This window comes from Tachysurus vachellii, chromosome 1 (assembly GCF_030014155.1).
Source record: "Tachysurus vachellii isolate PV-2020 chromosome 1, HZAU_Pvac_v1, whole genome shotgun sequence".
Taxonomy (NCBI): domain Eukaryota; kingdom Metazoa; phylum Chordata; class Actinopteri; order Siluriformes; family Bagridae; genus Tachysurus; species Tachysurus vachellii.
The window spans coordinates 27,651,541-27,674,570 of NC_083460.1; the positions used below are offsets into that span (position 1 = coordinate 27,651,541).

General features: G+C 43.1%; 2 protein-coding genes across 5 annotated transcripts in view; both read left to right on the plus strand.

Moving 5' to 3' along the window:
• Positions 1 to 1,776, plus strand: part of ptk7a (protein tyrosine kinase 7a) — a 32,247-nt gene extending 30,471 nt beyond the window's left edge. Inside the window, exons 19-20 of the mRNA XM_060880965.1 lie at positions 316 to 494; positions 827 to 1,776. Coding sequence (XP_060736948.1) covers positions 316 to 494; positions 827 to 987 — 340 coding nt within the window. The 3' untranslated portion in view covers positions 988 to 1,776. The remainder of the gene's footprint in view (positions 1 to 315; positions 495 to 826) is intronic.
• A 2,018-nt stretch (positions 1,777 to 3,794) lies between these two features.
• Positions 3,795 to 23,030, plus strand: part of mark1 (MAP/microtubule affinity-regulating kinase 1) — a 40,748-nt gene continuing 21,512 nt past the window's right edge. For 2 of the 4 annotated variants that reach the window (XM_060880978.1, XM_060880995.1), the window contains exons 1-2: positions 3,795 to 4,085; positions 16,992 to 17,195. In XM_060880978.1, coding sequence (XP_060736961.1) covers positions 4,035 to 4,085; positions 16,992 to 17,195 — 255 coding nt within the window. In that variant the 5' untranslated portion in view covers positions 3,795 to 4,034. The remainder of the gene's footprint in view (positions 4,086 to 16,991; positions 17,196 to 23,030) is intronic. The other 2 variants (XM_060881005.1, XM_060880986.1) reach the window with 2 other exon arrangements.

A 23,030-nucleotide genomic window follows, 5' to 3' on the forward strand; every position in this document is an offset into this window, starting at 1 on the left:
ATAGTATTTATAGTCTGTGACCTAGTGAACCAGGATTGATGTATTCATTGAAAGAGATTTCAAAAATGCTTCTATAAGGGTGTCTGCTCAATGCCATTGTTATACATTTACATTTCTGGCGTGTGGCAGACGTCCTTATAGTGCAAGAACAGAGTCCTGATGTATCCCGACTTCTTATCCTGAGAGATGGTGGGACCAGTAAAGGAATAGTTTGGAGGGAGTGAGGTGCAGTGTGAGGAGTGAGCTTTGAGAGAAATGTTACACTACTTGCTTGATCTGAAGACTTTCTGTGTGTATCTCTGTATTTGTTTGCAGTGAGTATTACCATTACCGTCAGGCCTGGATCCCCCTGCGCTGGCTTCCATCCGAGTCTGTGTTTGAGGACGACTTCTCCACCAAAACAGATGTGTGGTCCTTTGGTGTGCTCATGTGGGAGGTTTTCAGTTTTGGAGAGCTTCCCTATGCTGATCTTGCCGACGAGAAGGTCCTGGAAGGTAAAAAAAAAACAAAAACAAAAAACATGATGTTCATGTGGAGATAACTACATCATCAAGGCGTGGCATGGTGTGTTTTATGTCTTCTGAAACTCTTTATTTTCTACTCTTAATGGTGTACATACTACATTCAAGTACACTGTAGGTCAATAGTCAAACAAAGCCAGTGTTATGTAATATTGTATATTACCAAACCTTATTGATTACATTAAACATCCAGCAAGGATAAAAGAAAATACAGCTACTAGGATTCTTCTCTTGCTCACCTTAGTCTTTTTTCTTATGGCTGTTAATGATGACTCTTTTAAAAGCCTTTGTTTTGTATACTCCAGGTCTTCAGGAAGGGAAGCTGAAGTTGTCCCTTCCTCATGGCTGCCCATCTCGCATATACAAGCTGATGCTACGCTGCTGGGCCTGCAGTCCTAAAGACCGAGTGTCCTTCAGCGACGTCGTCACGGCCCTCAGCGACCTTCCATCTGAGAGCAAAGTGTGAGCGAGGGTTCAGCTGCTAGGACTTTCAAAGAAAGTCATCTCAAAGAAAAAAACGGACTGCTTCTCAACGGCTGGATCTTATGTGTTTTTTGTGTCTTTTTTTCTACCTAGCGATACAGCCAGTGTGTGAAGATTGTGAGGAAGTTACTTTATATGCTAGAATGAACAAACAGAAACATAAGAATGAAAGAAAAACCTGTTCTGAGCTACATTAATGGAAATAACTATCATTTCACGTCTGCCTGCCGAGCAGGGAGAAAGCCTGTACACTCACACCAAGTGCATTTGTTATATAGACTTTTAATATCATGCACTGATCAGTTTTACTTTTTTGTATTATAGAAGGATTGCTGGAGGAACCTCGTAATTTATTTGAAAGGTTCTGTTTTGGTTTTTTTTTTTTTTTTTTTTTAAATATTTGTACTGTACAGAAAGGTACTGTTTATATTCGTGTTATTTGTTAGTTTGTTTTTCCTTTTTTTGAATCCAGAATAAAGCTGGATTTAAAAGTGTTTTTAAAGGTTCTATACCTGACTAGTGGTAAATGATGTGATCAAATTTCAGCTCAAGTGCCTGTAAGATGAAGGATAGCCTCAGTACACACAGAATGCTGTATCTTCTATGGTTTATTTTGTGTTTTTATACATTAGGTTTGTTTACCAGTTACTGTTACAGATATATACTTGTTGATTTTGATAAATATTCGGGAAAAACGACAAAAAAAAATCTCTGTGAGCCGCAGAAACTAGCATATAATTTGCTAATATAATAAAGGTTCACCTTATACAAAGATTTCAGGAAGTTCTCTTTTTTTATGCGACATCATTACTCTGTTTTTAAACAGTCTATGTATTTAAACCTTAAACTGAAATGACACAAATTTAGGTTCTGCACATGAGATTCTCTTTTTTTTTTCTTCAATCATCATAAAAAGAAATAATAATAATAATAACTTTAGACAATAGACAGATGGTTTTTAAACTGTACAAGTCGGGTCTTCTGTGTCTAAATGGAGGAAGGCAAAGGAAGCTTGCAGAATCACAATAAATCAGAAAAACAGATAGTTCCTGGCTATTCTAAGAGGTAATTTTTATTATTTTAAGAATGGCAGTGGTGTCCTGAGACCACTTTAAGAATCACAGAAAAGTGTCCTGACCCACTGTGACCCTGAACATTCAGCATGCACTGAATTAGTTTGCAAAATATTTCATCACTGTAATAAAGAAGACAAAAAAGATCTCTAGCCACCATCTATGACCAGCAATGCAATTATTCGGTCACTAGAGAGAGCTCTTGACCTAAACTCGAGTATGGCTTTAAAAAAATAATCATCATGTGGAATGTGTCATGAGTAAAAGTTGATTATCCCGTCTGGTGGCAGAGCCCACAGGAGAATTTTGTTTCCCATTAATTCCTGTTAGTCTGCGTCTATAATATAGTAGTACTTTTGATATATAATCGAAGATCGCTGACGGTAGACCGCGTGTTAAGCATAGATCGTCAGCTCCCCTCATCCCTGTCTATCTAGGGATCCATAAGACTACAACTGACCAGACTTTATTTATATAGTAGACCATTCTCAAAAGAGCAAAGGCACAAACATGGCACTGATAACAAGGTATTACACAATGCATCTCTGCCAACATCTCTATTTCAGTTTGAGTTTAAGTTTGATTCCAGCTGTAATTCCAATTATACTGATACAAATGTAGGTTCTGCATTTTTTTTCTTCAATCATCAAAAAATAATAATAACTTTAGACAATAGACAGATGGTTGCTAAACTGTCGGGTCTTCTGTGTCCAAATGAATAATGTAATCTGGGACATGGACTAAGGCAAAGAAAGCTTGCAGAATCACAATAAACCAGAAAAACAGATAGTTCCTGGCTATTCTAAGAGGTTATTTGGACGTCCCGACCATTGCAAACTCCTGTTTTGCACCCAGTGTTTCCAAGATAGTGTCCTGACCTACTGTGACCCTGAATTACGTGAATTATTTTTAGGAGTTTTGGGGCAAGTGATTTAGTGGTTAGCATGTCTGCCTTGCATAACTGAGATTAGCAGCTTGTGTGTGTGTGTGTGTGTGTGTATATATATATATATATAATATATATATATATATATATATATATATATATATATATATATATATATATATATATAATGTATGTATTTTTAAACAGTCTATATCAGGAAATCCTTATGCCTTTTGAGTGGAAATGTGAAATATTTTTATAAACAAATCAAAAAATGTATTGTTATTAATATTTAAATGTTTATTTTATTAGAATACAAAATAAATTAATATGAATTAATACGCATCATGCCAGGTAGATACTAAGTGACACACGTTTTGAGTAAAAACCTTCCTTCTTTCCTAGTTTCATAAAATTATTAAATAATACTTATATTAATAATAATTTTTGTACAGCATGACATGGCAGAAGTTTTGTGTGTGTGTTTGTCTCGGTGTGGGTTTGTGTGTGTGTGTGTGTGTGTGTGTGTGTGTGTGTGTATTTATAACTTAGGGGGAACAAACGTCCCTACACAGATAGGAATATCTGACAGTTTTGCTACTTTGTCGTTTACAAAAACGTAAGCTTTTATTGAACAAAAAAAATACTCGTCATTCCTTTTATTTTAAGTTTTAGGTTAGTGTTCGGTTAAGGTGGTGCACAGATTAATTAACTGCATTAGTAATTATTTCAGTGGAAGTCTTCACAGTGGTTGTATATGTCTGTGTTAAGCGCGTGTCCGCGCGTGCGCGCTCCTGCCGCTCATCCTCTGCGCGCTGCAGTTTCACCTGGAAGCGGAGCAGCGCAGCGCAGCGCATCCCCCGTCTCTCTCTCTCTGTCTCTCCCTTGTGCGGTTCCCCGGCTCTCCGGCTGCGGCTCATGTCGGCTCAGCCGGGGTTTCGTTGTGTTCCACTACGCACAGTTACTGCCATTTTAGCACTCGGGCCGGACATGCCGGTGTAAAAGAGGTGGCATTTCTCTTCCTTTCGCTTCGTATCTCTCGTCCCTTCTCTGCGGCCTGAAACACACAAAATGTCTACCAGAACGCCGTTACCGACCGTTAACGAGCGTGACACCGAAAATGTAAGTAACCACTTGGTTAAAAACGTTGTGTTGTCTTTGTCTAGTTTATTTGTGATTCGCCTGATACAGGGATGTTACACATCAGCTTGCTAGCTTGCTAACTAGCTAGCGCTCATCCTGCTAGAGAAAGCTAGCGGTTGTGCTTCTGTTGGCTAATGTGCTAATAAATCGGTTCCTTTTCTCTCCTCTCGCGCTAATGCTGGCTAACGGTGATTAATGTACTATCCAGGAGTTAAAACATCTCGTTCCGTCCTCTTGTATACATGTTACGTTAATTATTTACTTGTTTACAGCCGTAAATCTAGTGTAAATCTCGTATTAACTACTAAACGTAATGACGGAGCGATTCAGGTGCATAGCGATGCTCTCTGTCCTGCCCTTTAACGATAGCCGGCTAATGCTAACTGGAACAATAACAGTTTACAGGCTTGCAGTGAAAAGAGAAATTAGAGGATTTTCCTTCTGTCACCCTGTCTTAGTTTCTGTCAGACTAGATTCTACAATCTGATGTATAATTTTAAAAATGGAGACTATCTTTGTCTAAAGATATAAAAAGGTCCTTGAGCGACCACCACAGTTCTCCTCTTCCTCCTCCTCTTCCTCATCCTTACTGTCTTATACTACAAGGCAATATTTCTGTTGCTCTTTACTCTAATGCACTGAAGAGACGCATGTTCTCGGAAGCGTTGCTCTTATATTATGCATCAATCCATAATCCTCCCAATAAATATTCATGAGTTGTGCATAAGAGTTCACATGAGCTCTAACTGGATCCGTACATTGTGGCATGGAGTTAAAAGTGCACTCTGTAATAACACTGACCGGTTCAGTGAGCACGTGTATGACAGCATCATTAGGACATGAAATGTGTTTATTCTACCACACATGAACTGCCTCTAATGCTGATTCAGTGTTGTTTGGATGCCAGGTTTGCTGCAGTGACTCTCCAGTTTCTAGACGCACTGCACATTTTTGTAAGGCAGGAGGAGTTTGACAGATTCAAGATCTTGAAAATCAAATCAACAATATGATGATTTGCTAGCAGTTACTTAGTGGATGTTAATTTCAGGCTCTGCAGATTGAAATAGTGACTAAGTAATGAACTGTACTCATCATGTCTGGGCAGGTTTTCCTTCGAACTATCTTCCTAGCCAGAACGGTGGTGGCCAAGTGACTGCAGAAGTAATAAATAGATTTTGTCTTATTATTCTTTTATGCTTCAGTGTTATTGGAATAAGTCAAAATGTAATCCGTGAAATATCAGGTGTATGACATCCGAGAGGAGTTTGTTGGGTGAAATCCTCGAATGTGACTTTAATTTTCATGCTTTTGTGTCTCTAATATCAGTCACAGAACAAAAAAATGAAACCAGGAGCATACTAATTTTCGGATGTTTGGACATTTATCCTTCTGTAACAATTCTGTATGTAAGGAATAAACTATGATGGGCGTGGTGTCAAAGAAAAAAACCCCAGTGTTTTATTTAATACAGATCGACAAAAGTAGATTCGCTGTTACATCCCCAATGTAGATTTTCCAATTACAGCACATCCCAAAGTATTATGTTTCTTTTGCCTAATAGTTTGGGCACAGTTTTTAATCCATCCATCCATACATCCATCCATACATGCATAGGTACACCTGCATGTTGTTACTATAGAAATGAGAACGTATTAAAAGAGAACATTAATAAAACCCTGTTATTTATGTTTCAGCCGGGACTGCTGTCAGAGCTGCTCTTATAAACAGTGACTCAACGTCTTCTGACCAATCAGAATTGAGAGCGCAATAGTGCTGTGGAATATGCCATTAATATTTTTGCTAATAATGACATTGTATTGTTACAAAAGTGAAAGTAAAGTTTGTCTTGAAAACGAATGTCTTGAATTTCAAAAGCACTAGAGAAGTATAAAGAACTTCATGTCCAAACTATGTTGTAATTAAATCATGTGTGATCTTGCCTTGATCTCTTAGTTTGCCAGCAGAATCACTTAGGCACAGATGTGTGTTGAATCTTTTTGAGCGTTGCTCGTGAGTAGACTTTCTGGTCAGGACTTGGGCAGGCTAAAACAAGACATTATAGTCAGTAGCTGGTTTGCCAGGTCTGCGTGGAAAAATCAGCCCAATAGCCATTCCAGACTTGCCCAGAAAGAAGCGTGTTACCTGAATATCTGCCTCTTTCACACACTATACACACCAGAACAGACTTTACTGCCAAATATATTGCAACAGAAATTTTTAAAACAAGACATGTGCATGCTGTTAGAGGAAAATAATTAATGTAGACTTTTGAACTTCAAGAGAAAGAGAGAAAAAAGGCTTCTGACAGACTCCATTATAACTTTATAAATGGTGTCAAATTGCTGTGATACAAAAGGAATATTTCCTCTAACAGCATGTCCTGTTGTGTTTTATTCCTTTTGTAGCGCAGCAATTTGCCAGCATTTACAAATGTAAAAACATGACATTAAAAGACAAATTGTACTTTATTCCATTTATAATTACATTAATCACAAGATCCTGTTATAAAAGGTATTTTCTTTCTTTGGAAGTTAGTTAGATAAAAAAAAATTCACCTTGCGACGTATAACATTGTCAACTGCATTAGAGACTGATATAACAATCTGTTACATGGCACTGACATGGCTTTTTCCATAAATTTTAACTAAATATCTCCTTACAAAAGCTTCAGCATATCAACAATTATGTGTTTTCTTTGTTAAATAATACAAATACATTTGTTTTGTAGACTTGGATGTGAATTTGCTTTTACTGCTAAAATGTATAATGGTAACAAGCGCATTGATATAAACTTATGTTTAGTGTACCGTCAGAACTGCTGTTGTGGACAATTAGTCCAAGCTTCTGACCAATCAGAATCTAGAATGCTGTAGTATAATGTACAATGTTTCTGACATATTGGACGAAGCATTTATACTTAATACATTCATGCCGCTATAAACCAAGCTGCTGCTGAGGATCAGGAGTGGCAGCTAGTTTTGTATTAGTATATGGATGTGTGTTACTAGGACTGCGTGATTGATTGTGATTTGTTGTTTGCTGTCAAACTTTTTGTGTTCAAGGAAGGAAACAGAGCTGCTTCTTAAACTTTACCAGGTCCAAAATATCAATCCTGAGCTCAGCACCTTAATCCATCTAGCTCTGCATCTATTTGGTCCAAACCAAATTTTATGCATTTGAGAAAAATGAGTGGTGCATAAAGCTACTGTACTGACAGTTCTCGTGGTGAAGGACAGTAAAACTGGAGTGTGTTGTTCAGTCAAATACCGTTTCAGTGCAGGAAGGATATAAAGATGTATTTTTGCAGAGTCCATGGTTGTGATCATCATTTGTGTGTGTGTGTGTGTGTGTGTATGTGTGGTGTGTGTGTGCAAGCCTTTATTACCTGCTACTGGCTTATTGATCAAGTAAATTAACTTGATAAAGTAGGTGTCATTTGAATTCAGTCAAAATCTCCCATAGGTGTTTATCTGGGTTGAGATCTGATGACTGTGAAGCCCACAGCATTTACTGTCTGTGGAGTGTATAGACGGAGAATATAAGATGGAACAAAACATTTACTAAACAATGTCTGAGTGCGTCTGTGGGTTCAGTGAAGCTTATCATCTTTGCCTTGGCTCTTATACTTCAGTTGCGTAATGGGAACAAGGCTGAGAGGTAACAAGAGATATCTGAGAGAAGAGCTCACAGGTGGCAGGGATCAGGATGGAGTACCTTTCTGGAATGTTGTAGCTTAGTACTGTGTTCATTGTCACATTAATTCGGGAATAGTAGCTCGAATGCAGCTGCTGGTTTTCCCTTTTTGTCGTTTATAGTGTTTCGAGTGTCTCTGATTGTTGCACAGATTTGATTTGAGAACTAAGAACTAACTGTTCTTCGTCCCCTTTGTAAATCGGCGCACACTTTCACACCAGCATACCATGAACTAAATGCATGCGATTGAGTTTTACCCTGAGGGCTGTTCTTTTATTTGTTGAATCATCAAACCTCATTCATGATTTTATGAATGGCTGTAACTCATAGCTTGGCTTAAACATAAATGTACATGGATCAGTTTAAGTGGTTTGTGTGGGATTTTTATCACAGCAGTATATTATATATTCTCTTTCCTATAGAAATAATCTTCACGGCACTATATCAGTATTCCATATGTCTTAGTATCTGCTCAGACATTCACACTTTAAAAGACGATAAAAGACTGTTTTTTTGTTTGTTTGTTTTTTTTAATCACCTGATGCACTTAAAATTGAGTCAATCCTGTAGCCTATTTAAGAGGGACACTGCACCTGGGCATCAGCATTGTGTGTTTTGTTGACATCGTCGCTTTATTTGTTTCAGCACGAGTAGGGATGGATAAATCATAATCACAGAACGTTGCACACTGGGTAAATGGAAGCTCTAACTGGGAAGTGTGTTGTCCATTCCCATGTTAATATTAACCTAATGTAATAATGTGTAGCCAGCTAGTTAAGTATGATAAAGATACTTTGTCAGATTTAAAAACCATTAATAATAGTTCGAATCCCAACCATCCATGTCCTGGGGCCAAGGGAGCATAGGGTGGGGGATGGCATACACACACTCTCTCGCTCTCTCTCACTCTTACTCTCGCTCTCTCTTTCTCCCTCCCTTACTGTCTCTCTTGCTGATCAATGCATATGGCATTTTCATTTGTGACATGGAAAACTTTCCACACGGATGCCTGCCCAATGTCCGTTTATATGCGACCAGATTTTAAAAGGCTTTTGATGAAATATTGGTTTTCAAAGTGTTAAAAATGTATTGTTAAACATGGAGGACATCATAACTCTAAACAGTAGGTTGATGCCCAGAGCTCTCCAGGCCTTCAGGGGCAATTTATTTATCTTCTCAAGAATGCTGTTTTAGATCATATAATATTTGGATACAGTAACTGCTGTAAGACACTGTATACATTTTATATTTGAACAACAGCAACTCGCCTCCTGAGTCTCGATTGTCATTTTGGCATTGAGGATCTTAACACTGTCTGTTGTATCAGCATTCTTTTTATCAATCAACATTCTGACAGTGTAACATCCCTTATCCCTGGTTTTTTTTTTTTGGACCGTGACCTTGAGTGTTCAGAAAGGCGCCTTTAAATAAAATGTATTATTATTAGTATTATTATCATTATACTGATTGTAAACATTTCTGTTGCTCCTGCAGGTTGAACGAGATGAGGGCCATTATCATTTGAAGGGTTTGAACTCCCTTCAAATGATGTGAAGGGTTTGAACTCCCATCCACGATGACAGTGTATTATATACTATATAAGACTAAAATCTGAATCGGCAAGAGGGTTTTTATTGTCAGTCCTCTGTAATGTTTGTCTACGTTGAGAGAGAATGTTTCTCCAGGAACATGGTACAATATAACAGCATGCAAGACTATGCAAAGTGCAAATACACAGCAGTGTGAGGGCAGTAAATACACATGACAATAAGTCTTTACCTATCACAGATAAATGGAGAACGAACCCAGAGAAGTAACTGCAGAAGATCTTGTTCTGCCAGCCTGCAAAGTAAATGAGTTTGTATTAATAAGCGTATGTTGATGTAATTTTCAGTCAGTTTCTTCATAGAAATACACATTGCTCACTCATAGTGTTGCAGGTTGCATGGGATTTCCAATAAACACGTCAACTGTACATCCATAGATCAATGGAGTCCAATCATATCCAACAAGGGCACACCTGAGTCTACTGAAAGCCAAGAGCAGCTGATTTAAATAGGTAGAATCAGGTGTGTCCTGCATGATCAGAAAAAAGTGAAACATGACGTGACATACAGCTAAGTATGGTGACCCATACTCAGAATTTGTTCTCTGCATTTAACCCATCCAAAGTGCATACACACAGCAGTGAACACACACACCGTGAACACACACCCACAGCAGTGGGCAGCCATTTATGTTGCGGCGCCCGGGGAGCAGTTGGGAGGGGTTCAATGCCTTTCTCAAGGGCACCTCAGTCGTGGTATTGCCGGCCCGAGACTCGAACCCACAACCTTAGGGTTAGGAGTCAGACTCTCTAACCATTAGGCCACCTACTTCCCCCTGAATAATAACCTGCAGCTGTGACGGTGACGCAGGTAAGACTGGACACCCCTATGACATAGAAGTGTGAATGGGGACAGTCAAAAAATCAAAAAAGGAAACTTTGGGAGACAGTCATTACCCCTGAAGTGCTGTGTCAGAGAGGTGACTCCAAAAAGAAGCATTTACAGGATGATTCTCTGTCGATTGTGTTTGACCAGTCGATGTGTATGTATTCGCTGTTTGTGTGGGTGCATAAAGCAGTGAAAATGCAGGTTAACGCTTCATTTTACGCGCAAAGCCTTGACACACCGTGCAGAAGAAAAGTGCTCCTAGACGTCCTGTGCTCCTAGACGCTCCAGACGTCCTGTAAGAGATGTCTGCCCTGAGAGATGCCATGTTTCTAAGCTCACATGGTTGCACTCATATCTTAATGTTTCCACAAGCCCAGAATAATACTGCTAACGACCAATTTCAGAAAGCTCTTTTGAATCCTTAGAGACACATAAAACCCCACAGACAATTCAAGCTGCTGCTTAAGATGATTGTGGGAAGATATAACGGAGCACTTCACAGCTGATGTTGACAGCAACTGTTCACCATCAACGCTCACCAGGAGCCAATTCTTAAAACATGCTGTAGTTTGCACACAGGCTGGAGTGTAGTAAAAAAGTGTACCAAAAAAAAAATCTAAATATCCACTACCCTATCACATCTCGCAAACCATCTGTCTTCCTGCTACAGTGATTTGTTCTTTTGTGTTTTTTTTTTGGCCTTCGGAGTGCTCCCAATCCACTCGATAAGTGTGGAAAACTTTACAAAATCAAATCACAAAAGCATGCTGTCCATGTAAAGTCTAGTAAGTGCTAGTTAGCAGCAAAGATGATGATGCAAAGTGTGCATTCTCTGTCTGTCTCTGTCTCTCTCTCTCTGCCTCTATGACTCTCTCTGTGCCTCTCTCTCTCTCTCTCTCTCTCTCTGCCTCTCTCTCTCTCTCTGCCTCTCTTTCTGCCTCTGTGTCTCTCTCTGTACCTCTCTTTGGATTTCTCTCTGCCCCTCTCTCTCTCTCTCTCTCTCTCTCTCTCTCTCTCTCTGTCTCTCTCTCTCTCTCTCTTTCGGCACGGTTGTCGATACACATTTTGCACTCACACCTTGCGGTCATTTCTAACGACCGGGCTCACACATACAGCTCTGAGCTTTCATCATATAATCCCTCACACTCTCAGTACCTACTATTTAAGCTACTATTTAAACAACATTTCTCTCTTTTTTTTGTTTTCTCATGATGATCATATAATCGGTTTACATCACATAGCATCTTGTGGTTTCGAATGATGATATTGGTGGATTTATCGTCAGATATCAGCATTACCACGTTTTCTCTCAAATATTTCTTTAATGACCATACCTTTGCAAAGAAAATTGTATATACTATTAAGCAAAAAAAACACATAATTTCAGAGTTGTCATGGCAGATGTTGCTAATATTATGAAGATAATTTATGGCTGTCCCTGTAAAATATGGCGATTTAAATATTTTCTGACGTTTGTAAATTGTGTGGGATCCAGGAAAAGTGGTTAATACAGTATAAAACCTTTACACTGACTAACTTATTTCATTTGATAACTATCGAACAAAAGCTGCTGAGATTTATTACACCAAATTGCCACCAGCAACGATGCTAATGAGGCAGAATGCTCCTTCTGACTGTGGTGTTTAGTGAAGAGTCAAGCATTAATTAGCTGCTTATATGAGAACATAATCACCCGTGTGCTAGCTGGCTAACCACCCGTGGAATTATAGCTAGAAATACGCATGGAATTGTCTGTGAAAACTCAGTATAATGTTCTCTAGAGATTTGCTTCTGATGCTTGACTGGAACAAATCCTGGTAGTCTGAGCTCTCAATCAAAATGGGGTTGAAATTTTATGGGCACCTCCGGTTTGTTTGTGCAGAACGCAGCAGTTACACTGTGGTGTGAACACAAACAAAAAGAAGGTGGTCTCTGTTCAGCTCCAGGTGAACTCTAGTGTGGTTTCATGGCAGTGAGAAAGCGATTCGATCCTGAATCGATCCAGCTGCAGGGAGTGAACCAAATGTGTTGTGTATTTTGGTTTGCAACCTTTTAAACCAAGCTAAAGGACAGAGCTGTAAGACCGCAGAATGTCTAATGACTTCTGGAGATTTGGATCGACAAACAAAAAGAGAACGTAAATGTTAGATGTGTTAAACACAAGGCTTTAGTAGTTATTTATACATTTATCTACCTATTAAAACCGACTCCGTGTTTTTATGTTGGCTTTGTCATTGCTATAAAGACTTGCCCTTTTCCTGTATTTCTGACCAATGAATATGTGAAAATAACAGTTATGTGAGAAATAATCCATGCTGGAGTGGTGTGATGCTGTTACTCACAGCACTTTAAAATGGGTTATTTTCGTATAATAGCACGTTCTGGTGTGTCTTATTCCACCTACTCCACAGAGATTGCAGCATTTCATTTATTAATGAATGACACATCAGACATTTGAACTGTTTTTAATTCAGATTTCATGAAACAATTTTAATTCCTGATCTCACTTTTTATAGCAGTCTAAAGAAGTTGTTCCATCATCAGTGCTTCATCCCCCCTCTCTCTCTGTCTCTCATCATCATCATCATCAAAAAGCACAGACACTTCAGATGCCTTCCATAAATATTAATTAAATGGTTCTTAACAACATACAAAAACAGCACACCAGTGAGTATATGTTTTTGTATGACATTTTTATAATCAGTTTATTATTAGGTTTTGATAGCGTGGAGCGTTTGAGCTGTCAGTAGAAGAATCGGCACATTAACATGAAACTGTTGTACATTTTACAGCCTGAACTACTGTCTGATCTGTTCTATAAAGTTTTGGTTTATTTACTTATGTGCAGTGTGAAATCAAACTAAATACGAGATTAATCAAAAGTATCCAATTCAGACTCCGCATGTTTGTAGATGTTGAATGACGTCAGTTCTTTGCTTGGCGGAAATGAGAACACCGATGAGTTATTGTAATTGTGTTAAGTTTATGAGCTCATGAAGAAAAATTCCTCCCTAGTGTAAGCTACGTTCCTGTGCGGTTCACTTTCTCGCTGTGAATGAATTCCAGCAGTTTGTGTACTGCAACGTCGGTCGCAACCTATTGCTAAAAATAGCATTTCACACAAGGAACAAAGTGTCTGTTGGAACTTTTGAAGGTAGCACAGAAGCACGACTTTAAGTTGACCTTGAAAAACTGGCCGATACTTCTAGCCTGCTTGCGATCACTCGAGGAAATAAAGTTAGAGGGATGGCTCTGAGCCAGCAGCTTTGCCCTCCATCTAACCTCCAGGCTTCAGGAGAAGAGCCTGTCTATCGACTGGGCTGGATGGATGGGCTTTTTATTGGGTTATATCTTCAGCCTGTGGTGTGTTACGAGGCACACATAGAGGGTGGGGGAGGGTTATAGGGTGGAGAGAGGGGCATTAAAGCTTACAGAGAAGGAGGAGGTTGTTTTTGTGCTCTAGCTTCAGTGTCTGTCCTAAAGAGGTTGTCCCACAGACTTCTATCCATGTGCTAGGCCATGGCAAGCAGCAAGTTGCTAAATCAGCGGTGTTGCATTTACTGAACAACGCACAAATCCAATTGAGTGAAATTTGAAGCCTTGTGAGCTTGGCCAATCAATGCTTTATTGACTTGTGACTCTCACTAAAAGGCAAGCTTTATTTGTTGAGATTCACACATACCAGTGCTGGTTATCTGGTTTGTCTTCCTGTGCTAGCTTATTGTTTCCAGAGATCATATTTGTGGTTAAAGAAATTTATGCTACTGTTCTGTGGAACAGAAATGATAAACCAGGGAAAAACCAAAAACTTTAGAGTTAGGCGGTTTTGTCTGGATTTATAACATTGCACATTAGAATAACCACTAATATATTTTTGAAAGCCCAGGCTCTGTTGCTGTCATGATGGAGGAGAAACAGCCAAGCAGGACGTCATGATGCAGAGTGTGGTTTGTGCTGACTTTTCTTAGCACCACCATGAGTGACTGAGGGACGGGCCGGGCCGGGTGAGGGACGGGCCGGGCGAGGGAAGGGACTGTGTAAGGGACGGGCCGCGTGAGGGATGGGATGTGCCGGACTGTGTGAGGGACTGTGTGGGGGACTGACTGTGTGACGGAATGAATGACTGACTGTGTGATGGACAGACTGACTGACTGATTCTGTGACGGACTGATAGACGGACTAACTGACTGACGGACTGAGGGAGGGAGTGAGTGAGTGAGGGAGTGAGTGAGGGAGTGAGTGAGGGAGTGAGTGAGGGAGTGAGTGAGGGAGTGAGTGAGGGAGTGAGTGAGGGAGTGAGTGAGGGAGTGAGTGAGGGAGTGAGTGAGGGAGTGAGGGAGTGAGGGAGGGAGGGAGGGAGGGAGTGAGGGAGGGAGTGAGTGAGTGAGTGAGTGAGTGAGTGAGTGAGTGAGTGAGTGAGTGAGTGAGTGACTGACTGAGTGAGTGACTGAGTGAGTGACTGAGTGACTGAGTGAGTGAGTGACTGAGTGACTGAGTGACTGAGTGACTGAGTGAGTGAGTGAGTGACTGAGTGACTGAGTGACTGAGTGAGTGAGTGAGTGACTGAGTGACTGAGTGAGTGAGTGAGTGAGTGACTGAGTGAGTGACTGAGGGAGTGAGTGACTGAGGGAGTGAGTGACTGAGTGAGTGACTGACTGAGTGAGTGACTGAGTGAGTGACTGAGTGACTGAGTGAGTGAGTGACTGAGTGACTGAGTGACTGAGTGACTGAGTGAGTGAGTGAGTGAGTGACTGAGTGACTGAGTGAGTGAGTGAGTGAGTGACTGAGTGAGTGACTGAGGGAGTGAGTGACTGAGGGAGTGAGTGACTGAGGGAGTGAGTGACTGAGGGGGTGACGGAGTGAGGGGGTGACGGAGTGAGGGGGTGACTGAGTGAGGGGGTGACTGAGTGAGGGAGTGACTGAGTGAGGGAGTGACTGAGTGAGGGAGTGACTGAGTGAGGGAGTGACGGAGTGAGGGGGTGACGGAGTGAGGGGGTGACGGAGTGAGGGGGTGACGGAGTGAGGGGGTGACTGAGTGAGGGGGTGACTGAGTGAGGGGGTGACTGAGTGAGGGGGTGACTGACTGAGGGAGTGACTGACTGAGGGAGTGACTGACTGAGGGAGTGACTGACTGAGGGAGTGACTGAGGGGGCTTCACTCAAGTACTATTGTTTAGAGAGTCCTTGGTTGCTAGGGCTTAAGGGGCCATGCAAGCTTGAGCGGGAACACAGCTTGAGCAGAAAGAAGTTTTAAAAGTCAGCAAACAGGAACATGTTAAAGGTCAAGGTAAGCTCTGGCTCAGTTTTCAAAGGAGTACTGACGTGTTTGAATTTTTAAATTAAACTCTTGTCTGTTGCTTATGAGCAGTGCTCTTTTTTGTGAATTTATAAAATATAAACTGGAACACTACTGCACAGTTTTGGATTAGTTTAAACACAAATCGGATGGTGTTTGTTGCACTGTGTGAAAATGGACATTAAACCCAACAAATGTGTTTCCAAAGCTGTTGGAGGACAAACTTCTGACTGTGAGTTGTTTAAGAATACTATATGTATATATGTATAGAAGCTTTTTGTTTGAAGAGTAGCCTTTTGTTTTATCTGGATAAATCATACATTTATTAGCTAGTCCAGCAGCCAAAGTTGTATCTAATGTAATATAAAAACACTTTAGCTAGTCAATTAGGCCATTTTCACACCTTTTCGGCCACTTTCACAAATTAGGCCACTTTCACACGATTTTCTCTTTTCTGAAATCTTTGTTGATGACATCTGTGTCCATGAATTTTCTGTGACTTTTCCATGCATAAAGTAATGCACAACATTAGAGCACAGCTTTTCACACCTTTTCAGCCTGGGATGACCAGTGACATTTTTTTACACTTAACTTTGGATGCAACAGTCATTCAGTGCGAACTACATCAAAAACGGTAGTTTTTAGGGCCTTGAAAAAAAATCCTTCAAACTGATATATTTATACTTGTTATTGTGACGTTTGTGTAGTTTCTAAGCAAAGCTGGTATTCATGTGGTTTAACTTAAGTTTTTATACCACATCCTCAAGCTTAATGAATGTTTCCAGTTCCCATCAGGCCTACAGTGATGATGGTGTTAGGTTTAGATGAACTCTGAGGTTTTCTCTTATGGTCTTTGTGGTAATTATTCTAGTGTCGTTCACATCATGGGGTCTCTTGAGAATGTAGTCAAGCTGCAGAGTTTCATCAAAACTGCTAAAGGACTTTAGGTTCCCGGTTTCTGGGGTTTATTGTTCCCTTTTCTGTGTGTCCTACAGTATAAGCACGATTAATCACTCCAGCAGTTTTGGATAGAACTGTTAAGAGGAATATCGTGACCATGTCAGTGATGGATTTGAAGTAACATTTAGCTTTTTCTTGGTAATTTCGGCTACTCAATTTTGGCTGTGTGTGTATGATCTGGGCTGTGATCCCAAAAAGCATGATATGATTGGAAACATGAAACACATTTCCTGGAAGAAAGAAGAATTGTTGACCATGTTACCAGGACCATGGTGACACATCAATATCACTGTGATACTAACCTATGACTAATAAGGAATCTTTAATAGACAATGTGTACTTCTGGCAGGAGTATGAGATTGTGTATTATGATGAATTGTGTGTTTGTCATGTTGCTTTGGTGCTGTTTGGTTTCTCTTTGAAGCTAAATGTCTATTCTAAACCACTCTTGGGGAAATAAATTCATTCAGCATTCTGACTGTTTCCACCTTCCGTGTTCCAGCACACATCCGTGGACGGCTACCCCGACCCTCCAGCACCTCCGGCTAAGTCGGCGAGCAGGCAGAGTCTGCCGCGATGTCGCAACTCTGTGGCGTCCATCACAGACGACCAACCTCACATCGGCAACTACAGGCTGCTCAAAACCATCGGCAAGGGCAACTTCGCCAAAGTCAAACTAGCACGCCACATTTTAACAGGGCGCGAGGTAAATCTTTTTTATGCAACATCACATCAATAATCTTCACCATTAAAAAGAAGAATATAGGGCAGTTCAAGAAAAGAGAGCAAAGCAAACAAAGACCAGGGTTTGACAGCAAAACCTCTGTTGGGATTTGGTTATTCAAACTTTTATATGCAAAGAGTTATTATAAACCAGTCTTTAGAAATCTTTTTATTTATAGACATAAACCTTTCAACTGTAAGGCTTCATCTCCAGTAACAGTAAACCCTGATCACCCTGCTGCCTCTTTCTGTGTGTGAGAGCCAGATTTAATACAAACCAAGTAATAATAAACCAAGTTCATATATAGATTTGTCATAATGGTGATGGAAATTGTTTTCTTCATGATTACCTCATTATCTTTACAGAGAAATCAGACCACTTACCTGTGCTATGCAATAACGAGTACTCTCACTCTTTTCGTAAATCTCTCATGTCTCTTACCAACATGGTCACGTTTCTATACATTTAAGGAGTCGTTATAAAATTAAATAGTTTTCATAATAAATGGAAAAAAACCAGAGTTAAATTCACAGTCCAAAATTTAACACATAACATTCCCCTTCTGTGAGGAGTCGTTTTTTTTAGCATTTATGTAAGGTATTTCTGGGATGAAATCATCATTTTGAGTCTGTTATATTAATAATACTTAAATTCTTGACTGGTATTTGGTCCGTTTCTGCACTTTTTAAAAAAAAGAATATTTATTGCACCTGTTGCTAACTGCTGTAGGGTGTGTTCACTAAGACGCACTTGGAACACGATGCTGCCTTTCTGTAGAATGCGCTAAAAGACACTTCACTTGTCAGCTCTTAATTTAGCCACTGGTGGTGTTGGTTATGATTCAGGATCAATTCTGGTTCAAGAAAAAAACAGGCTCATCTCTGCACTCATCACTGCAAGCATCTTTATTCTTGTGTTCTTGGCTCCTCTTGTCTGTAAACTAATAATGTGACCCAGAAGCCAAAATTCCAAATATAATCAAAGTGACTTTTAAATAAATACTGTAGTTTGGTGATTAATCTAATTTACTCGATTATGATTTACTATGATTTTTATGATTTATTAAATTGCCCCTTGGTGTGAGGGAGGGTGTGAGGGAGGGTGTGAGGGAGGGTGTGTATGGGTCAGTGTGGGTGTGTGGGTCAGTGTGTGTGAGGGTCTGTGTGTGTGTGTGTGGGTGTGTGAGGGTCAGTGTGGGTGTGTGAGGGTCAGTGTGGGTGTGTGAGGGTCAGTGTGGGTGTGTGAGGGTCAGTGTGGGTGTGTGAGGGTCAGTGTGGGTGTGTGAGGGTCAGTGTGTGTGTGTGTGAGGGTCAGTGTGTGTGTGTGTGAGGGTCAGTGTGTGTGTGTGTGTGTGTGAGGGTCTGTGTGTGTGTGAGGGTCTGTGTGTGTGTGAGGGTCAGTGTGTGTGTGTGTGTGTGTGAGGGTCAGTGTGTGTGTGAGGGTCAGTGTGTGTGTGAGGGTCAGTGTGTGTGTGAGGGTCAGTGTGTGTGTGAGGGTCAGTGTGTGTGTGTGTGTGTGTGAGGGTCAGTGTGTGTGTGTGTGTGTGTGAGGGTCAGTGTGTGTGTGTGTGTGAGGGTCAGTGTGTGTGTGTGTGTGAGGGTCAGTGTGTGTGTGTGTGTGAGGGTCAGTGTGTGTGTGTGTGTGTGAGGGTCAGTGTGTGTGTGTGAGGGTCAGTGTGTGTGTGTGTGAGGGTCAGTGTGTGTGTGTGAGGGTCAGTGTGTGTGTGTGAGGGTCAGTGTGTGTGTGTGAGGGTCAGTGTGTGTGTGTGAGGGTCAGTGTGTGTGTGTGAGGGTCAGTGTGTGTGTGTGAGGGTCAGTGTGTGTGTGTGTGAGGGTCAGTGTGTGTGTGTGTGAGGGTCAGTGTGTGTGTGTGTGTGTGTGTGTGTGTGTGTGTGTGAGGGTCAGTGTGTGTGTGTGAGGGTCAGTGTGTGTGTGTGAGGGTCAGTGTGTGTGTGAGGGTCAGTGTGTGTGTGAGGGTCAGTGTGTGTGTGTGAGGGTCAGTGTGTGTGTGAGGGTCAGTGTGTGTGTGTGTGTGAGTGTCTGTGTGTGTGGGTGTGTGTGTGTGTGTGTGTGTGTGTGTGTGGGTCAGTGTGTGTGTGTGGGTCAGTGTGTGTGTGTGGGTCAGTGTGTGTGTGTGGGTCAGTGTGTGTGTGTGTGGGTCAGTGTGTGTGGGTCAGTGTGTGTGTGTGAGGGTGTGTGTGTGTGTGTGTGGGTGAGTTCAGTGTGTGTGTGATGTGTGTGTGAGGGTCAGTGTGTGTGTGTGTGTCAGTGTGTGAGTGTCAGTGAGTGTCATGTGGTGTGTGTGTGAGGTCGTGTGAGTGTTGAGTGTGTGTGTGTGGTCAGTGTGTTGTATGTGGGTCAGTGTGTGTGTGTGTGTGTGTGTGTGTGTGGGTCAGTGTCTGTGTGTGTGTGGGTCAGTGTCTGTGTGTGTGTGGGTCAGTGTCTGTGTGTGTGTGGGTCAGTGTCTGTGTGTGTGTGGGGTCGTGTGGTGTGTGGTGTGGGGGTCAGTGTGTGTGGGGTGGGTGAGGGTGTGGTGTGTGTGTGGGTGTGTGTGTGTGTGGGGAGGGTTGTGTGTGGGTGGGGGTGTGTGTGTGTGTGTTTGTGTGTGGGTCAGTGTGTGTGTGTGTGGGGGTCAGTGTGTGTGTGTGGGGGTCAGTGTGTGTGTGTGTGGGGGTCAGTGTGTGTGTGTGTGGGGGTCAGTGTGTGTGTGTGGGGGGGTCAGTGTGTGTGTGTGTGTGGGGTCTGTGTGTGTGTGTGTGTGTGTGAGTGTGTGTGTGTGTGAGGGTCAGTGTGGTGGTGTGTGGGTCAGTGTGTGTGGGTGTGTGTGTGGGTCAGTGTGTGTGTGTGTGGGGGGGTCAGTGTGTGTGTGAGGGTCAGTGTGTGTGTGAGGGTCAGTGTGTGTGTGTGTGTGTGTGAGGGTCAGTGTGTGTGTGTGTGTGTGAGGGTCAGTGTGTGTGTGTGTGTGTGAGAGTGTCAGTGTGTGTGTGTGAGTGTCAGTGTGTGTGTGTGTGGGTCAGTGTGTGTGTGTGAGGGTCAGTGTGTGTGTGTGTGTGAGGGTCAGTGTGTGTGTGTGTGTGTGTGTGTGTGTGTGTGTGTGTGAGGGTCAGTGTGTGTGTGTGTGAGGGTCAGTGTGTGTGTGTGTGAGGGTCAGTGTGTGTGTGTGTGAGGGTCAGTGTGTGTGTGTGTGTGTGAGGGTCAGTGTGTGTGTGTGAGGGTCAGTGTGGGTGTGTGAGGGTCAGTGTGTGTGTGTGAGGGTCAGTGTGTGTGTGTGTGAGGGTCAGTGTGTGTGTGTGTGTGAGGGTCAGTGTGGGTCAGTGTGTGAGGGTCAGTGTGGGTCAGTGTGTGAGGGTCAGTGTGTGGTGTGGAGGGTCATGTGTGTGTTGTAGGTTGTGGGGTGGTGTGTGGGTGGGGTCAGTGGTGTGGTGTGGTGGGGTGTGGGTGTGGTGTGTGGGTAGTGTGTGTGTGTGAGGTGATGTGTGTGTGTGTGTGGGTCTGTTGTGGGGTGTGGTGTGTGGGGTGTGTGAGGGTCAGTGTGTGTGTGTGTGTGTGTGTGTGTGTGTGTGTGTGTGTGTGTGTGTGTGTGTGTGTGTGTGTGTGTGTGTGTGTGTGTGTGTGAGGGTCAGTGTGTGTGTGTGTGTGTGAGGGTCAGTGTGTGTGTGTGTGAGGGTCAGTGTGTGTGTGTGAGGGTCAGTGTGGGTCAGTGTGTGTGTGTGTGTGTGTGTGTGTGTGAGGGTCAGTGTGTGTGTGTGAGGGTCAGTGTGTGTGTGTGAGGGTCAGTGTGTGTGTGTGAGGGTCAGTGTGTGTGTGTGAGGGTCAGTGTGTGTGTGTGTGTGTGTGTGAGGGTCAGTGTGTGTGTGTGTGTGTGTGTGAGTGTCAGTGTGTGTGTGTGTGTGTGTGAGTGTCAGTGTGTGTGTGTGTGTGTGTGTGTGTGAGGGTCAGTGTGTGTGTGTGAGGGTCAGTGTGTGTGTGTGTGAGGGTCAGTGTGTGTGTGTGAGGGTCAGTGTGTGTGTGTGTGAGGGTCAGTGTGTGTGTGTGTGTGTGTGTGAGGGTCTGTGTGGTGGGGTCATGTGTGTGGGTGTGTGGGGTAGTGGTTGTGTGTGTGTGGGGTGAGTGTGTGTGTGTGTGAGGGTCGTGTTGTGTGGGTGTGAGGGTCTGTGTGTGTGTGTGTGAGGGTCAGGTGTGTGTGTGTGGTGTGTGGTGTGTGGGGTCAGTGTGTGTTGTGGTGAGTTGGTGTGGTGTGGAGGGTCTGTGTGTGTGTGTAGGGTCGTGTGTGTGTGTGTGGGTGTGGGTTGGGGTTGTGGGTGAGGGTTGTGTGTGTGTGGTGGGTGAGGTCGTGTGTGTGTGTGTGGGTCTGTGTGTGTGTGTGTGTGAGGGTGTGTGTGGGTGGTGGGTGTGTGTGGTTGGTGGTGTGGTGTGTGTGGGTGTGTGGGTGTGTGTGTGGTGTGTGGTGGTGTGTGTGTGGGGTGTGTGTGTGGTGGTGTGAGGGTGTGTGTGTGTGGTGTGTGAGGTGTGTGTGTTGTGAGGGTGTGTGTGTGTGAGGCGTGTGTGTGTGTGTGGGGTGTGTGTGGTGTGTGTGGTGAGGTCTGTGGGTGTTGTGTGTGGTGGTCTGTGTGGTTGTGTGTGTGGGTTGTGTTGTGTTGTGTGAGGGTGAGGTGTGTTGTTGTGGTGTGTGTGTGAGGGTTGTGTGTTGGTGTGAGGTCTGTTGTGGTGTGTGGAGTGTTGTGTGTGTGAGGGTCGTTGTGTGTGGTGTGTGTGGTGTGTGAGGTGTGTGGGTGGTTGTGTGTGAGGTGGTGTGGTGTGTGGTGTGAGGTTGTGAGTCAGTGTGTGTGTGTGTGTGAGGGTCAGTGTGTGTGTGTGTGTGTGAGGGTCAGTGTGTGTGTGTGTGTGTGTGTGTGTGTGTGAGAGGGTCAGTGTGTGTGTGTGAGGGTCAGTGTGTGTGTGTGAGGGTCAGTGTGTGTGTGTGAGGGTCAGTGTGTGTGTGTGTGAGGGTCAGTGTGTGTGTGTGTGAGGGTCTGTGTGTGTGTGTGAGGGTCTGTGTGTGTGTGTGTGTGTGAGAGAGGGTCAGTGTGTGGGTGTGTGAGGGTCAGTGTGGGTGTGTGAGGGTCAGTGTGGGTGTGTGAGGGTCAGTGTGGGTGTGTGAGGGTCTGTGTGTGTGTGTGTGTGTGAGGGTCTGTGTGTGTGTGTGTGTGTGTGAGGGTCTGTGTGTGTGTGTGAGGGTCTGTGTGTGTGTGTGTGTGTGAGGGTCTGTGTGTGTGTGTGTGGGTCTGTGTGAGGGTCTGTGTGTGTGTGTGAGGGTCTGTGTGTGTGTGTGAGGGTCTGTGTGTGTGTGTGTGAGGGTCTGTGTGTGTGTGTGTGAGTGTCTGTGTGTGTGTGTGTGAGGGTCTGTGTGTGTGTGTGTGTGAGGGTCTGTGTGTGTGTGTGTGTGAGGGTGTGTGTGTGTGTGTGTGTGTGTGTGTGTGTGTGTGTGTGTGTGTGTGAGGGTCAGTGTGTGTGTGTGTGTGTGAGGGTCAGTGTGTGTGTGTGTGTGTGAGGGTCAGTGTGTGTGTGTGTGTGTGTGTGAGGGTCAGTGTGTGTGTGAGGGTCAGTGTGTGTGTGTGTGTGTGAGGGTCAGTGTGTGTGTGTGAGGGTCAGTGTGTGTGTGTGTGAGGGTCAGTGTGTGCGTGTGTGAGGGTCAGTGTGTGCGTGTGTGAGGGTCAGTGTGTGCGTGTGTGAGGGTCAGTGTGTGTGTGTGTGTGTGTGAGGGTCTGTGTGTGTGTGTGTGTGTGAGGGTCTGTGTGTGTGTGTGTGAGGGTCAGTGTGGGTGTGTGAGGGTCAGTGT